This window comes from Punica granatum, chromosome 1 (genome assembly GCF_007655135.1).
Source record: "Punica granatum isolate Tunisia-2019 chromosome 1, ASM765513v2, whole genome shotgun sequence".
NCBI lineage: Eukaryota > Viridiplantae > Streptophyta > Magnoliopsida > Myrtales > Lythraceae > Punica > Punica granatum.
In genome coordinates this window covers 42,857,734-42,875,483 of record NC_045127.1, presented here as the reverse complement: position 1 = coordinate 42,875,483, position 17,750 = coordinate 42,857,734, and the positions used below count along the sequence as shown (strand labels likewise).

General features: G+C 40.7%; 3 protein-coding genes across 3 annotated transcripts; 2 read left to right on the top strand and 1 right to left on the bottom strand.

The window, feature by feature from the left end:
- Nucleotides 1–284: 284 nt before the first annotated feature.
- On the top strand, nucleotides 285–2,797 carry LOC116192235 (uncharacterized membrane protein YuiD-like). Its single transcript, XM_031520716.1, has 2 exons — nucleotides 285–1,106; nucleotides 2,261–2,797. The coding sequence occupies exons 1-2, from the start codon at nucleotides 498–500 to the stop codon at nucleotides 2,420–2,422; spliced, it is 771 nt and encodes a 256-aa protein (XP_031376576.1). The 5' UTR covers nucleotides 285–497; the 3' UTR covers nucleotides 2,423–2,797.
- Nucleotides 2,798–4,737: 1,940 nt separating this feature from the next.
- Nucleotides 4,738–7,855, top strand: LOC116192233 (phosphatidylinositol 4-kinase gamma 4-like). Its single transcript, XM_031520713.1, has 2 exons — nucleotides 4,738–6,734; nucleotides 7,191–7,855. The coding sequence occupies exons 1-2, from the start codon at nucleotides 5,352–5,354 to the stop codon at nucleotides 7,575–7,577; spliced, it is 1,770 nt and encodes a 589-aa protein (XP_031376573.1). The 5' UTR covers nucleotides 4,738–5,351; the 3' UTR covers nucleotides 7,578–7,855.
- A 147-nt stretch (nucleotides 7,856–8,002) lies between these two features.
- On the bottom strand, nucleotides 8,003–13,291 carry LOC116192231. Its single transcript, XM_031520711.1, has 5 exons — nucleotides 10,880–13,291; nucleotides 10,049–10,689; nucleotides 9,437–9,646; nucleotides 8,735–8,955; nucleotides 8,003–8,604 (listed from the first exon to the last, which is right to left on the bottom strand). The coding sequence occupies exons 1-5, from the start codon at nucleotides 13,116–13,118 to the stop codon at nucleotides 8,559–8,561; spliced, it is 3,357 nt and encodes a 1,118-aa protein (XP_031376571.1). The 5' UTR covers nucleotides 13,119–13,291; the 3' UTR covers nucleotides 8,003–8,558.
- Nucleotides 13,292–17,750: the final 4,459 nt, after the last annotated feature.

Below are 17,750 nucleotides of genomic sequence, written 5' to 3'. Positions count from 1 at the left end.
GTGCATTTCTGTACTATTTTTTAAAAATCGTGCTCTGGAAAAAAAAGTCATGCATTTCTGTACTACTATCAAAAAGTCAAACTATATTTAAAAGAAAAATACAAAAGTTCTGTATTTTTATGTTATTCTCTAAAAATCGTACTATATTTATAAAAAAAATAACGCAAAGATTGTGTTTTTTGTAAATCCGTTGGCATATCCGAAAATGGTATCATATTCTCCACGGAAACGGAACTTATGTACCGGAGCATATTCCCTTCAAACCCCATCGTGAGTGCATAAACCGCCTTGTATTTTTCCTTCGGCGATGGCTTCTCAAAGCAGACTTGTCCATACTCCATACCCTCCTCTTCCTTCTCCAAGCTCTCCCTCTCTCTCTCTTCATCCAAGCAATCAAAGACAGAAGACGAAGAGGAAGAAGAGGAAATCCTCTGTTCTCGTAATGCGGAGGGTGGAATCAGCCTAATAACCGCCGCAACCAAGCTCCCGTTTCTCTCATGGCTATGGCCATGGCCTGCTTTGTGCTAAGACCCACATGCATATTCGCTGGTTCGAGCCCGAGACCATCGTTGGGCTTCGCTAAGAGTAACAAGAAACATGGAAGTCCTTCCCTCTCAGCTTCCTGCACAGCTCCCGGTCCCCCCAATTCTACCGGAAACTTCTGGGTTTTCCTCGAAGCCATCGGGGGCTTACTATTCCCAACCAATGGGACCGCTGAGGGTTTCGGCAGCGGGAAATGCTTGCAGAACGGTGGGATCGGAGTCGCTCTGCTGAGCCTGACGGCCACAGCTAAGGTGAAGATCAGCCCCGCCGTCGCGACGCTGGCGGTCAACCCGACATTCGTGTCGGGGCTGCTGGCGTGGTTCACGGCGCAGTCGGCGAAAGTGGTACTGAGCTTCTGCTTGGACAAGAAGTGGGATCTGAGGATTCTGTTCGGGTGCGGAGGGATGCCCTCGTCTCACTCGGCTCTCTGCACTGCTCTGACGACCTCGGTGGGGCTTTGCCATGGGATAGCCGATTCCCTGTTCGCGGTTTGCTTGGGCTTCAGTCTGATTGTCATGTACGATGCGATCGGAGTGCGGCGACACGCAGGCCTCCAAGCTCAGGTTTTTTCGGATTTCTTTACTTTTACGGACGAAATACCATGCCTTCCCTTTTAGTTCTAGCCATGCCTTTTTATGAAAGATAATATGCAGCGATTCATTCATATATACAGATTTTGACTATATATATATAGGTTTGTTTGATATGGATATAGATGCATTTGGTTCGTTGGCTCGTGCCGGATGATGAGAAATCATCAGCTCTGGTCCCTTCTAGGGATATTGGTGTAGTGGCAAAAAAGGGTTTTAGTTTTCCGGGGGTTCGAGTTCGATGACATGCTAATTCTCGCCTTTTGGTTTGGTAGAATACTTTCGCATCAAATGGCCCCAATGTTCTTCAATCCCAGCTTGATACGATTCGTGCTGTGGGTCATTATGCAGAAGTAGCTCTTTTCTGGGGATTCAGTGCAGGAGTGGAGGGTGTTGATTTACATACTGGAAAGTGAAATGGCAGCGAAGGTTCTTTCTTTTTTGCAGGGTTTGGTGGGTGGGTGGGCGGGTTCATTTGAAGACATGCTAATTCTTGCCTTTTGGTAGAAAATCTTTCATACCAGAATAGCCGATTGTTTGTCAGTCCCAACTTGATTCAATACGCGCTGTAGGTCATTGTGTAGAAGTAGCTTCATTTTTTCTCGGGACTAGGCGGGATACTGAGGGTTGTTTATATATTACTATTTGGTGTTCGAATCCAAATTGGATAGCGGTTTCATTCTTCTATGGAGACGTGGTGTCTGATTTGCATCTATGTTGGGACGTATTTCACTACCAATCCTTTTCATGTAGTTGTATCTGTTCCTATGCAAGGCTATGCAGTGGGTCCGCAGTGCTGGCAGTGAGGTTGTTGATACTGTGCCTTTTCTTGCCAGCAACAACAGCATTATGTTTGTTCTTGTGCTATGTTTGTTGTATCTGTTTTGAACCCTTGATTCTCTGTCTGTGCTAAATGCACGGCACGGACATTTCCTAGTTTTTTAGCCTTGGAGATTTGTCCCATGAATTTGTTGCCTGCTCCATAAGCATCTCTGAGATGTCCTCAATGTGGTCGAATAATTGCAATTCTGTTTGCCTTGTCTAAGTTTGGAGTTTTATGTGTCGACTTCTAATTTGACCCGAGAAGGCCCTGTCTGTGTATACTAATCCATAAGCACTCAGTGCAGGTCCTGAATGTGATAGTAGAGGATTTGTTTGAAGGGCATCCTATCAGCAGAAGAAAGCTCAAGGAACTCCTAGGCCACACGCCGTCTCAGGTCCTTGCCGGAGCTTTGCTCGGCATTGTGGTTGCCTGTTTCTGTCACCAGACTTGCTTCACTCCACCGTGATTGCTCTCGCTCCCCCATTCTCTCCTCGATTACGTTCTTTGTCATCTAGAAGTTTCAGATGTCAAGTGATTATATCTGAAACCTCGAATTGGGTAGGAAATTTTGGATAGCCAATTACGGGGTGAGAAGACCGATTGATGTAAAATGACTTGGTATAACTATAAATGGTGGTTATATCTACCTTGAGTAGTAATGCCCTGTGTGATCTCCTCCAAATGCTCGGCGAGCTAGACCTATCGAGTACAAAAGTACGGATACATCGGTAATACCTAATGACTTTTATCTAAACTAGGTGCAGACGTGCTTTGCGTGGGTGTATAAGAGAATTAATTGAAGTGTAATTTGTTTTATATTTATTAAGAAGCTTTTGATTTATTGAGAAATCCTTTTATTTTTAAGAGAACTTATATTTTATTCCCAATTTACAATATGATACCAAGTGATTTAATGTGCAAAATTAAAATGAACAAAGAATCCAAAAGATTTATAGAGAGCTGAGAATTATAATGAAGTTTCTACATCATGTCACTTAGAATATATATATGATAAATTGAAAATCGATTCGATTGATTTTGAAAAGAATAAACTCATGATGTAATTAATTATATCATATATTGAGAGTCATGCTTCCTAATATATTAATAACTATGAATATATTTCATTTTTATATTTGTTGGTAGAATCTTACATTAAAATAAAATGTTGTATTATCGTCGGAAACAGAAGTCAAATTATTCATTAAAGAAAAGAGCAAGAAAAGTCAAATTTTGTCCAACATAAAATCGTATATTTCTCGAAATTTAATTTTTTCTATATGTTTAATATTTTAGAAATAAATTTACTTTTTAGTCAAAAAGTGTATAGGTGCTAACAATATCTTTCTAACTTCAAAAATATTACTCTCTTCAAAAATATTACTCTCTCCTTTGAATTTTTTTGGCCATCTCTGAAAGTTGAAACTTCACTATTTTTTATTTTCATTATTAGATTTAGATTTTCCTTATTGTTGCTTCTAAATTACTTTTAAAAGGATTACGTGATTATGGGTGTGTTTGTTTTTTGAAATTTTTTTAATTCAATTCAACTCAACTCCATTTATTTTCAATTCAACGTCACGATTATTACTTTTTTTCATTTTTTAATTTTTTTAACCATTCAATTCAATTTTTAATATTAAATTCTCTCAACTATTCATTATTTTTTCACAATTCAACAACACAATCATTATTTAATCATTATTTTCTCTCAATTATTTATTATTTTTTCACATTTTTCTCATAATTCAATAATACAATCATTACAAACCAATTAAAATCAAAACTCAACTCAACTCAACTCTAAATCCAAACGCACTCTATGTGTTTCCTTTGAAATTAAAAGTAACGTTTATAAATGAAAAATATGTAACATTTATAATATCAAATATTTATAAAAACTTACATTATAAAACTTGTAATATGTTTATTCTATAAGAAGTTACGGTCGATAATTATTTATGTATAATATAGACAGGGCGGTAATATAATTAATATAAAAATATTTATCAATCTCATACGATAAAGAGGTTTTTTTTTAATATCTAAGTGTATTCAATATTAACATGAAAATTATAAAAAAAAATTAAATTTTATAAATATCTTTCTACTTGTTGAAGAAGTGATTAACCTTGAGTCTTGTAAATAGAGAAAATTTACGATACGAGAGACTTACTCCTTAGTGGATCGACTCGGCTGGACTGAATTAGTCGAAAACCAATCGGGTTTCCGAATATCATGATGCACTCGAAAAAGAAAAAAGTAATTAACCACGTAGATAACAATATATTTAAATATGAAGTGTCGTGGCTTTGTGTTTATATAGCTTTTATTTATATGCGTTTATAGATATTTGATTATATTGGCTGATTAGCTATTTCAGTCATTTTGAGCTCTCAGGCTCCATGTTCGTGGTTTCAAGTTTTTCCTAGGGCTACGTTATGGTCATGATCATATCCAACGAGAGTCGACGACGCAACGTGTCCTTATCACCTATCCTTTTTCACTCATCTTAAAGGCAAGTAAATTTGACAATATCCGACTAATTATTGTAGGAGGATCCTTAATTAGGAATAGGAACGATATCTACTCCAATAATCTCACGGTAAAATAATAAAAGCGATAGAAGAACAAAAGAATTAATAATTGCTAAAAACAATTTCTAAAAAAGGGAAGAGTTTATGCCGGAGAGGATAAATCAAAGGCATTGACACCGCAACTTGCGGTCAAAGTCAAATAAACATCTTTACCTTCTCTCACACGTTCTCTCTCTGACTTTCTCCTCTCAGGCCGCCACCTACACGCTTTCTCTCTCCTCTCTCTCTCTCTCTCTCTCTCTCTCCCCCCCTCTGTATTTTCCATTGGAACTGATCTTCTTCTTCTTCTTCTTCTTCTTCCTCTCCTAATTTTGCAACCCCATCGGTGAATCAGAGTCCCCCTCCTTCGATTTCGCTCTTCACCCAATTCAGGGGGTGTTGTGTTCTTTAAGCACCGATCCCCCGGTGCTCTCTCCTTTGGTTCTTGCTCCTCGGTAAGAATCCTCCCCGTTTGTCTTGACTTCTGTCTCCCCCCTTTTTGTCTGTTTTGGTTTTCCTCCATTTCTTCCATCTGGGGGGTCGCCTAATCCTGCGAATGCCGATGATTCTCTGAGGGTTGTCCCCGGTTCGTGTCTTTTCCCGTTTCGAGTTTGCAGCTTTTCGGTCTCTTAGTCCCGATCATCTGAAGCTCAGATCAGATGGTTGCTGTCGGCGAAGCCATGGCCGAATCTTTGTGATTTCTGTAGGGTAAGGGTAAGGAACTTTCAGCTTTTCCGATTCGATCTTACAGCTGGAAACTTTGATTGTATTTGTTTCTGTATAGTCGAAATTGTGTAAAAAAAGAAAAAGAATTAGAGAATGTCGTCGGCCGGTGTTGCTGTTAGTTTTGTCCCCCAGGATTCCATCTGGTCCCCCGAGTTTGGCCGCCTTCACTTGAGTCCACCCCCTGATGAGTCGATATTGATCTATGTGGCCCTTCCGGGTTCTATGATTCCTTTGCGTGTGTTGGAATCCGACTCGATCGAGGCGGTCAAGCTAAGGATCCAGACCTGTAAAGGGTTCTTTGTAAAAAGTCAAAAGCTCGTCTGCGGAGGCCGTGAACTCTCGCGGAACAATTCTCTAGTTAGGGACTATGATGTTTCGGATGGCGATGTGCTCCATTTGGTCCTTAGGCTGTCCGACCTCCAGGTCATCCAGGTGAGGACTTCGTGTGGGAAGGAATTCACTTTCCATGTGGAACGGAGCAGGGATGTTGGCTATGTGAAGCACCAGGTTGCTAGGAAGGCTAGAGGTTTAGTTGATCCCGATGAGCAAGAAGTCGTCTGTAATGGAGAGAGGCTCGAAGATCAGAGGCTCATAGATGATATCAGTAAACAAAATGGTGCAGTTATACATCTCTTGGTCAGGAAGTCTGCCAAGGTGAGGGCCAGGCCTGTCGAGAAAAATTATGAACTGTCCATTGTGGCATCAGAATCGAATGGTAGGAGGAGTAATGATGTCAACAAGGAGACTGGGCAAAGGAAATATGACTCCGGGGAAGAAACTCGCAACACAGGGGATGAAGTCGATGGAGAAACCTTCCACCGGGCACCTCTGGCGAGAGATTTTTGGTTGGACCCTATCGTGGTCAATCCGAAGGTTGAACTTTCTTCTGTTGTTTGGGATATGATAGACTTGATCCATGAGGGGTTTGACGCTGGGAGGGGGCCCATGAGATCCATGGAGGGTACAGGAGGAGCTTATTTCATGCAGGATTCTCATGGGCGTTATGTTTCTGTCTTTAAGCCACTTGATGAGGAGCCCATGGCAGTGAATAACCCTCAGGGGCTACCATTGTCTGTAGATGGTGAAGGACTTAAGAAGGGCACTAGAGTTGGAGAAGGAGCTTTCAGAGAAGTTGCCGCTTACCTGTTGGACCATCCGAAGAAAGGCCACCGCTACCTCTTTGGTGATGGGGAAGGCTTTGCTGGAGTTCCTCCTACTGTAATGATCAAGTGCTTGCACCCTGGGTTTAACCATCCAGGAGAAGTGAATGTCAAGATTGGATCTTTACAGATGTTCACGGAGAACCAAGGAAGCTGCGAGGACATTGGTCCCGGGTCTTTCCCTGTGGATGAAGTGCACAAAATCTCTGTGTTGGACATAAGATTGGCAAATGCTGATAGGCATGCTGGCAATATTCTCTTGGGTGAAGGACGGGTGCTGATCCCAATCGATCATGGGTACTGCTTGCCTGAAAGTGTAAGTATTTTTTTACTTAATAAATTTCTTTGTAATGTCGGTGATCCTGATTTTTCCTTTTGATTGTCGCGCTGTTGTTTAGGCTTAGTTTAGGTACTTCCCGCTGTTTAGAGGCAACGTGGCACGTAGTGACCTAGAAAGTATTTTATGCCTGTTATTTTACCACTGATGTGCCACTAAAGTTTACGTGCTTAGCATTAACCTACTGCTACTGCTAGAACAATTGATTTTAGGGGAAAAAGGAAGCGATCGTCTGTACTAGCAAGTCTTGTGCCAGGCAAACTCTTCATATCATGTTTCAGATGGTTTTTCATTTTTGGGTGCTTATTAAAGGATTCTCATCATGCTGGCCTGTTGCCCCTGGCATCTGTAGCCTTTTAAGTGGATATCTCTTTGTAATTTGCTTCACGCAGTTGTTCAATGTGATTATTCACTTGGAACTCCTTCAAACTGCAGTTTGAAGACTGTACCTTTGATTGGCTGTACTGGCCACAAGCTCGCCAGCCCTATTCAAGAGAGACCATTGAATACATCAAAGCATTGGATGCTGAAGAAGACATTGCCTTATTGAAGTTCCATGGTTGGGATCTTCCAATCAAATGTGCCCGTACCCTCCACATATCGACCATGCTGCTGAAGAAAGGTGTGGAGAGAGGGCTGACCCCATTCGCGATTGGAAACATCATGTGCCGAGAAACACTGACTAAGAATTCCGTAATCGAGGAGATTGTGGAGGAGGCAGAAGGTTCATTGCTCCCCGGATCAAGCGAAGCTGCATTCTTTGAGGCTGTGTCACAGATAATGGATTGCCGCCTCAATGAGATTGCTGCAAAGGTACATTAGACAAGTAAATGGTTAGAAACCATGTCGTCAGTACATAATATCAGCATACCGCAATGTGTATGGTAGGACAACAGGGTCCCCTCTTGTTTGTAAGTTCAAATTGAAGAGGGTTATTGCTCCCTTTTATTCGGTGTTTCATTGATTTCTTCTCTCTAACTTTCAAGTACAGAATATTCTTTGGCCTGAGCTTTCGTCTCAGGCGCTGACTTGCTGCTAATAAGCATTCCTTATGACAATTTGTTTGTGTCCTTTCATTCATGGATGAGTTTCTTTGTTTACTTTTGTATCCATTTGCTTGTTTGTTTTTTTATTTGGGTTCATCATAGGCTATGTGTTAACCAATGTTTGGCTCATAGAGATGCTCTATCATCGATATTACATGTAAGGCCATATCATTTGGTCTTAATGTTGATGACATGCTTCGATTTCAATGTGCTATCCAGCAAAAATACATTGTATAAATAAACAAATAATTTCTCAGTGGAGGGATACAAAGACCAACTAGTATTTACAGACCTTGAACTCTGTTGCTTTCGTAATAAAACATCGGAGGGAGTCTATACATTCAGATGGGAAAAGCCTACAGATGAAGCAGAACTACAAGGAGAAGCAAAATCTCATTCTGCTTATAGTTGAAAGACAAGAAGCAGTTGTCCCGACTCCACGAATACAGGATCTACATATTAAAGATGTCAGCACAGTTGGGACTCGAGCATGAGTGCGAGCAGCTAATATCGAGCTCCATCCCATCCATCACACAAGCCAAATCAACAGTGACTTCTGCTCAGTATAACCACTGATTTCGGCAGGTCTTGAATAGGCACGATACTAGGTTTAGTCTTGGCAGCAAGTGAGGATGCAAAATTGATTGAAGTACTTTTCACCAATCCACAGTAATACTTTAGGAGGCAGCTTACCCTCTGGTTCTGGAGCACTTGCACACTCGTCCCATCAGATTAAGCTAAATGCACGCAAGGTGTTTCACCTACCTTTTTTGGAAGGCTTCTTTAACTTTCGCTTTAACTTCCTGTGAAGGAATAACCACATTCTATGCAGTTAGGAAAAATGAAACGTAGTTTTCTCCTTGCTTCATGAGAGAGATAGAAATGATTATTCATTGACAAGTGGCAATTGAACAAGGATGTAAGAACAAGTACCTCTTTATGGATTTTTTCCCACTGTCACCAAAAACTCCTTTCATCAAGGCGCTTATATCCACGGAACGATTCCTCATGATCGCATCATGGTATATCTTGCTTCCAATTTCTGTCATTTGTTCTTCCACTTCCTCCAATGTTTGGTCCACATTAAGCTGAAGTTCCCCCTTCCTAATGACGGTTACACCAAACCCGTTTGCTTTGGTTTCCCGAAAAGCATCCTGACAGGGACAATTAACTAGTCATACACTTACGGAGCCAAAGAGGAAATAAATACCTATGTTCATGCAAATTAGATGAGAACAAAAATGGCGTCAATGTTATTTTTCATCATGTTCTGCTGATCAAGCATGTTTAATCCAGGGTTGGTACTCAAAAAGCAACAGTCCTATGGTATGAAAAGTGGAAGGCAAAATGAACAATCACATGAATAGGGCTGAAAGGAAATCCTCAACTGATGCCCTGAGATAGAAGCACAACAATCACCAGCTTTGACAGACATCAAATTTTTTTCTCTATTATATTAAACTCCCAATTATAATACACTAAATCAGAAAGAGACGTCCTTCATAAGCATCAACATATAAGTGGTCTTCCATGATAAAGAATTAAAAGAAGGTCCCATAATTCATTGGTTTTTTCGCTCTCCTATGTTATCCAACTATCCTTCTCAAATCTCTGATGGAAAAGATAAATATTTACCTTTGGAGGGCGAGCGACTACAAAAGCATGGCCATTTCCCAGCATCTCCATGTGAGCTTGAATTATATAACAAAGGTTTTTGCAGTCACCTGGATCTTCGAAAGCGATGACGTGATATGGCTTTGGTTCCAGCTCAAGATCTGCAGCCATTTCCAAAGAATAGAACCCCACCTTTTGCTCCCCATCTTGCATCGTGTATAATTCAATGCACTGTAAGAAGAAAAAGTAACTATTTTTTCAAGGCAATGGATATCCCGGTTTACAAAATTTCAACCAGAGGCAGAGGTGAGCCTGGCTGATTTGAAGATATGCAGCACATGTACTCCAGAACTTGCTATTTATACCAAAAATCCAGGACAATTGATATCCTTCTGCCACAGGTTTCTACAGATGATGAGATAATGTAAATAGCAGTGGTCATCAAAATGCTGATAAGAGTGCCAATAAACTACATCAAACAACTCTATGGGAGATCACCAGGCAATTCAAAAGCCCAGGGTTTACTACTGTTGCACAGCACAGAGTGTTCATGTTTAATTTTTCTTTACTTTTAAATATTGGATTAGCAGTTTCACCTATAGTAGAGAAGACAGTAAATGTACACATGCTTACCAGTACATGAGGAAGATCTAACCACCATAAATGATCTTCTCCCTCGTCTTCTGTGTATTCCTTGTATTTGCTAACAACTGCTTGGGGTCCAAATAGTTCCATTTCTCTTTTGATTTTGTCAAGCTTCTTTTCAATAAATTTCTTATTTCTCTCAGGTACCTTGTTCATGAGATCAGCAGCTTCTTCTATTTCCTTGTCTGTGATCCATCTATCCAGATCTTTCCCTATATCCTTCATTACGGACTTAACTTCTGGATCAATTTCAGCATTATAAGAGTCCAAAAACCCACGGGACCATTTTTTGGTATGCTGCCAGTACTCCTTCCCTGCCTTTTGACCGGCTCTGACAGACCCATCACTGCCTTCTATAACTATCTTGGGCTTTTTTGAGTCCTTACTGTCAGAGTTCCTTAAATTAATAGCTAAAGAGGAATCTGCTTTTGTCCCATGGTTTGGGGTTTGTTTTGATTCCTGAACAGTGCTTGGTTCATCCTTCTTCATAGGGTAAGGAACTCTAGCTTCTCTTATGATTGCTTCTCGCTCTTCCAGAAAGCTCTTAAGGAAGTCGGGATTCTTTTCCAGGGGAGGTCCCTTCCACCGTGGAATGATTTTTTCCGGAGGATCATACAAGCTGATACCATCTAGAGAAAGAGAAAATAATTTTGTTACTCAAACATTTAACATGTTTAAGACAACTCTGACAGCAACAGTTTCTAATCCAACAGAAGACAACAGAGTAATCGATCACCCAGATTGGAAGACTAGTCATCTCATCATATCATGCATTTCACTACAGAATCAAAATCATGAAAAGTAAAATTAATAAAGTACCTGCTCCATAATCAAGGTTCTCAATGTTTGAGTGCAGGAATTCATGCAGGTTCTGCAGCTTTTCATTCTCTCTCACAACTTTCTTCTCAAGACCCTCAAAGAATGCACATTTATCCGTAGCATCCATCGAATAGAAAGGGTCCCTTCCTGCCAACTCATTCTCTTGAACTTGAAAAACAATTTCTCTAAGATTATCATCTTTCATCCATTCCAGTTCATCATCATCTCCAGCAAACCCAAGCTGTGGCATTTCAGACACTACATCCAAGTTCTGATTTACTTTCTCCTTTGCAGCCATGTAATTGTCCCTAAAACCAGCTCCAATTCTCTTAACTATAGGTTCAACTTCATCAAAGTTTTCCTCCATCCAGTTTTCAGTCTTTACTGATGGTTTGGTTGATGTAGTTGAACCATTGATCTTGTTACCTGATGGAGTGTCGACATGATTCACTCTGCCTTGTTTTTCAGAACTTACCCGACCATTTTCCTTGCTTGGAAGCGATTCCAAACTTGGAGCAGCCTCATCATCCAAAAATCTTGGATCAGCTTCAAGCAATTTCTCGTCTCCGACGAAGCACTGATTTTTTATGTTCTCATTTACACCATTATCTGGTAAATCAGTCCCATTATCTAGCACAGAGGGAGTTTCTTGAGCAGTTTCTTGCCTTTCAGACATATTGGAGAGGTACTCTCTAGCTTCTTTAACAGAAAGTATGATCCTTGGCTTTCTTCTGACAGCACTTTCCTTATTTAGTTGATTGTCAAGAGGATCTAAGGATTCACTGACCTCTCTCGATTCAGTTGCATTTGGTTTGCCCTTCTCATCATTCGCATTCTGCTCCATCCGCCTCATGTCACCAGGAACCTCCAAGTCTAAGGCACTGAAAGTTCGTCTATTTTCATTCCCTTCTGCCAATACGTCATTGTGGGAACCATTAATTAAAGACGTCATTTCAGTTCCATTTATGGATACTCCCTCCAAATTTCCATTCGGGAGTTTCATCGCATCACTCCCTCTCTTTGGGAGCCTCTCAATTATCTCACTTTCATTCAGCTCCTTTCCGTCGACCCAATCACTAGCCTCAATTTCTCTAACCCTCCTAGCCATTTCTCTAATTTCCTCAACTTTATTATGGATTCCAAGAGCTTCATCAGTCTTGGACGGAGTAAAATGATCTGGCAAAACCAATTTAGGCTTTGCTGAATTTGCTTGCCTAATACTTTTCATAAGCTCTTCCTTATTCAGCTTAGGCCTTTCAGTGAAAACAGCCGATGGCTCTGAAGCTTCTGGTAGAACTTCCACATTGCCTTTCTCCAGCTGCTCTTTCTCCTTTCTCGACTTCATCTTTCTCCTCACCATTTCCTTCTCGAACTGCGTGTACTTCACCTCCCTCTTGCCCATACTGAACAAGAACTTAACAGCCCATATCACAAGTAAACCGCACAATGTCATCCTCCCGGCAACAGACAACTTGGGACTTATACCAGGCTGGAGCGTAAGACCCCGAATTGTGCGGAGGATGCCCGATTCCTTCCCTGAAACAACAAACTTAGCCACTGAACTGTTCCTTGGAATAACATTATTACCGCTCTCCATTTCCCGAGCCAAACTCTTTGCTCGCAATATCTTTAAGCTCACATCCTTCAAGTTTCCTGGGACAGTTCCGCTCCTCTTGAGTATCTCATCCTCATTAACCGTAACGTGCTTGACATTCCCCTCTGAATCCTGAACGACAGTAAATATCGGACCCGACCCTATCCCCCATAACTCCACATCCTTCCTATGCTGATCAACCCAGCTCTCCAGCTTATCCCAAAGAACAGATTCTCCCAACACTCTCTGTTTGGGACCGCCGTTGTTAACATTACTAAACTCATTATCGGGTACGATATCGTCCTTCGGAAGCTGGCCGATACTCGGAGCTCGAGGCCCAGAATTCGGGTCAAGAAGATGATCAGGATTATCGAGACGCACCTTTTGGTCCCCAGTGAGCTTCTTCCGCAGATGGTTCCGGCGAACCCTGCGCCGACCGAAATGGGCGGAAACCCTGAAATCCCTGGACTGGGAGAGGGATAGCCAGACGGAAGCAGAAGCAGTGGGCGTAGTGTTGCTCAATTTGGAGCTGGAAATTCGAAACCTGTAGGAGTGTCTGCTGGGCCGAGTGGAGGCAGTGAATTTGGGAAGAAAGTGCGGACATGGGAGAGAGGTTTGAAGGATTGGAGGGCAGCAGACCTCCATGAATGAAGGAAGGAAGGGGACAGGGGAGGTTTTGCAGAGGTCCGTCCAGAAGAGGAAGGACCTCACGAGTTACTTGAAGAAGATGCTCAAAAACGACGCAGTCTATGGACGGGATTCCCTGTACAAGGGTTTGGTTTTTGCTGGGTAGGAAACTAGGAATTGAGAAGGGATTGGAATTTAGAATTGAAGAAGATTTGAGTTGGATTTAATAACAAATAAGGGAAACCTTCTCTCTTATTTGCTCCAAAGTCTCCAAGGAATCTTGAATCTCCCACGTAGTGTTTGGAATACTGGGGCGTTATCAACCGACCTACACCTCATTAGTGAGTTGAGATTCCGATTTAATTTTTTCATTCGATTGAATCTCGAAGTAAACAAGGAATTAGTTGATACCCACAGCATTATGCGATAATTTTTTTATTAATTTTTATATGACGAAAAATAAATAATCAATCCATACAACATGCAATTAATGAAAATAAAGAAAATCAATAAAGTGTTATTGAGTGGTAAACAAATCCAACCCTTATAAGGAGAAAAACGCAAGTTCGACTCTCGGAATCACTTGTTATGAGGTAGACTAAGCTATTATGCTCAATCTCTCAGAATTAATAGAGCAATATCTCCCATAATTTTAAAATAGTAACTGAAAAATAAAATTTGAAAAAAGTTATATGTCACAACAACATATTCGACAAAGTAGATATGATAAACCATACAAACTGCATGGGAAAGTGAAAGAAGTAAAACAAATGCTTACTTTAATATTGGTGTTAATATTTCTTAGCCTCCTCTCCTTCTTCTCTATTTCTCCATTTTCTCTCCCAATGCCCCCCAACGGTATAACCCTAGATCTGACCTTCTTGCCCGGTGCGTTCGACCTCTGTCGGGCACGTCGAGTGCCACCTTCCCGACCATTGGGAAGTGAAGACCTTCCTCTACCCTTTAGCGGTTTTAGCTTTCCTGATGGCTTTTTTCTTTCTCCCCTTTTCTATTTCCCTTTTCTTCTTTTAGATGGGTGACCATGGGACGATGGTGTAATGGTGTTAGCCCCAACGTGCAGAGGTGTGGGCACAATTGCTCCCTTCTCCATTAGTTCACGTTGGTTTGTCTCTGCCCGATAGCATACCCCACTGTCATAACTCATATTCGGAGCTTGATCGGAGGTGACAGGCCTGGTAGTTCAGGCTCGATGGTTGCTTCAACGGTGTGACGCCGAGCGTCCCCTCCTCCTGGTGTTGGCTCAGACTGTGGGATAGGTGAGGAGGGTGCTCCAGACTGTGATAGTGGACCTTCCCTCCCCTTTTTTGTTCGGCGACGTGGGTTGTATTGGCGGCAGCCTCTCGCTGCCTCCCAGAGGTCGCGACAGCCCTCTCCAGTGGTCGGACTGACACTATGAGGAGGAAGTGATGTGTGGGCTTCCTAGGTCGTTTCGGGCGGTGCTCTGGTCTGGTCAGGTCGAGTACGACCCGATGCCCCTCCATCGAAGTGGCAACCATCTCCACTCCACCCTATCTACCAATTTATTTTTTTCCTCTCTTGTGGTGGTTTCTTGTCTACGGACTTCCCGCCACTACAGAGACAACACCCCCGCCCATCACGGTAAAGGATTATGCTCCCAGTCAGTCTAATTATACCCCCGCTTGTTCAAATCAATTTTTTGTGGCTTGCCCCTTACTTTGTTGCTTTGAATAGGTGTAAGTTCCCCTAGTGACGGTCACTGGTTTGAACCGACCGAAGAAATTTTTGTTGCTTGGCTACAATTGGTTTGTTTAATTTGACTGTGTAGGTGGTACTCGCTGGTTTAAACCGACCAAAGAATCGTGTTGTTTAGCTACATTGGTTTGTTTGGTTTGACTATCTTGGATTGGGCTGTTTAGGGAGGTTAATTGCACCTTCTAGTTGTGATCTGTGGTGGGAACCTACGCTAGGATACCGGCTCAAGGCATCCTTCCTACTCTATTTTCTGCAATGAAAATAGAAATTCATCTTGGATTAATGGATTGGATTGAGAATCTCATTCCTGATTTTCACTGGGGTCCGTGGTGAATCGTTGCAGGAAGGTGATCGATCGGGATTTTTGGTTTCAGGGTAGCTTACTACAATTGTAATGCTCTTACTTACTATGGCATTTTAAATATTTTCCTTTGTAGTTTGCCTGGCGGTCAAACTGAGTTTCCTGCTCTTGTAGTTCATGTGTAGTGCTTGGGTATTTTCCTCTATATCCGCTATTGCAGTGGACTAATGTATCTGTTTGGATATCAATGAAGAATCGTCATTATCTCTCGAGCAAAAAAAATATATTATGAAAATTTGAATAACATATATATTAACAAAAAATAATCATGTGATATGTTCTCATTCGAAGAGATGAAGATATTGTATAAGGGTTAGAATGTATAGAGAACTATGGTAAGTAGAAATATGATGCATAATGTAATATTAGAGAGTATTTAGTACCTTAAACTTAAAAAAGAAAATGTATTTTGAGGAACTCTTTTCTAAAAAATGAAAAAATAATTTAATTTTTAAAATCACTCTATCATTATATATATTTTATATGCAAATAATATGAATAAATATTTACATTTCCGTTTTTTATGAATAAATATTTTCAATTCGTTGAATAGCTCTTTCTTATTCTCAAATGGTAAGTCCATTAATAAAGCAGGGGATACAGGCTTTGTTTGGAAATGGAGTTGAGTTAAAACCCAACTCCATTCTAACTATATATATATATATATATGTTTAATTTGATTGCAACAATAAGTAAGAAAAAATAATGACTGTAGTGTTAAATTATGAGAAAAAATAATGAATAGTTGAGAGAAAGTAATAATTATGTTGTTAAATTGTTGAAAAAGTAATTAATAGTTAAGAGAATTTAATATTAAAAATTGAATTGAATGGTAGTTAAGATTAAAAAATTGAAAAAAAAGTTGAAGTAATAATTGTGTTGCTGAATTGAAGATAAGTGGAGTTAAAGTGAAGTAGAGCTAAAAAAATTACTCATTTGCCAAACAAGGCCTTAATCGGTAACATATTAAACGAATTGAACAACCGGAGCAAGTACTGACTCCGTCAGCGTAGCACTACCAAAAGCCTAGTGTGCGCACTCGAATTTCGTCTCGTCGGGGCACGCATACGTGCGCCTATGCAACGCGGCTTGGGAATGTCCACCTTCCTGGGGACGCGCGACGGACGCACGTGAGAAGGAGTCGCCACTTGCCATTTTACGACCCGAAGGTCGAGGGCCGGCAAATTACCCGGTCTAGGGGTACAGGGTACACCTAAAATGCTAAGGCAATGGTCTGTACGGAACCGAAAATTCCGAATTCGAGGGATCTATTACGTGTGGGCCTATATCCCACACGCCCTTTCGGTACTCTATCTTGTCTAGGCCTGCTATTTTAATTTAATTACCGCTTAATTAAGTTCCGCTCATCTTATGTGTTTTGACATCGTAAATTCGAAGAAACACTCTGACCGTCCATTCTCCGACCGGGATTTTTACATGAATATATGTATAATATAAAACCTTATCTCAAATAAAAGACAAATTACAATGACTGAATCCCGATCGGTTCGCGTTCGGCCATTGTTTCACTCATGCTCACCGTATGGTTTTGGAAAAGACCAAAAATTAAATTAAATGCGCACTCGGTGTATGGGGGCATTGGACCCCGTGATCGACGGTTAAAGGCGTTGGACCCTGTGTGAATCTTGTCCTAAAGGATCGGGCTCGATCCGCATAACAAATAATTGTAAAAATGTAACAAGCAAGCTCAAATAAACAAACAACAGGGTTTTATTATCGCCGGATTTACGTGAATTAACTGATTATTAACCGAGGTATCTTGACATACGAATCCTACCTTAAAACAAACAAAAAGGAGTGATAGATAGGGCATGTAGCATTCGGCATCATTTTAACGGACTCGCCAGACATGGTGTCCATAGTCAAGTCTCGAATGTGTGGGTTATTTATAAATTATTCTGTATCGTGACAATATGGCTTTTACAGATTAAGAGTATTTTCACCTAAAACCCAAAACATAACCCTCTATTTGACTATTGCCCATGTTTGATTTAGGCCGAATTTGAAATTAATCTGTTTTTTCATGTTTTAACACGTTCTAAACACAAACCTATACTAGAGTGACGGCAGGACAAGAACCGATAGTCATCCCCCTTGAATCGAAAAATATGTGTGTGTATAAAAAATCAAGATTACGTAGCATGTATCTCAATGCTTTTGAAATTGTGAATTTAAAAAAAGGAGTGACTAACAGTTCTTGAACTGTCAACGCGATTACAGATTATTAATCGGTTCGTACAATTCATTTAAAAGAGTCAAGTGATTTAATTTAGCCAAATTTAACGTCCCGATTATCCCGTATGTAGAATTTTAGGTTAATTAGAAATTTGCCGGATGCTTCAGTCTGCGAATTTCGAGTCGTTGGAATAGCCATTAGTGGAATGCCCGATAAACTCTAATTTCCGACCGTTTTGGGGTTAAATCCAATTTTTTAATCAACTTTACGTGATTAAACCGATTCATGTGAGATTTCAATCAAAGACACATTCAAACATTCCAAACACATGAATATGGAGAAATAATCACAATAAAAT

Bases quoted from the DNA above. Each gene is read 5' to 3' on its own strand.
- LOC116192235 (XM_031520716.1), top strand. From the start codon at position 498: ATGGCTATGGCCATGGCCTGCTTTGTGCTAAGACCCACATGCATATTC. The intron at 1,107-2,260 runs GTTTTTTCGGAT...CACTCAGTGCAG, and splicing joins ACGCAGGCCTCCAAGCTCAG to GTCCTGAATGTGATAGTAGA.
- LOC116192233 (XM_031520713.1), top strand. From the start codon at position 5,352: ATGTCGTCGGCCGGTGTTGCTGTTAGTTTTGTCCCCCAGGATTCCATC. The intron at 6,735-7,190 runs GTAAGTATTTTT...TTCAAACTGCAG, and splicing joins GGTACTGCTTGCCTGAAAGT to TTTGAAGACTGTACCTTTGA.
- LOC116192231 (XM_031520711.1), bottom strand. From the start codon at position 13,118: ATGGAGGTCTGCTGCCCTCCAATCCTTCAAACCTCTCTCCCATGTCCG. The intron at 10,690-10,879 runs GTACTTTATTAA...CTCTTTCTCTAG, and splicing joins GAACCTTGATTATGGAGCAG to ATGGTATCAGCTTGTATGAT. The intron at 8,956-9,436 runs GTAAATATTTAT...TGTCCCTGTCAG, and splicing joins TAGTCGCTCGCCCTCCAAAG to GATGCTTTTCGGGAAACCAA.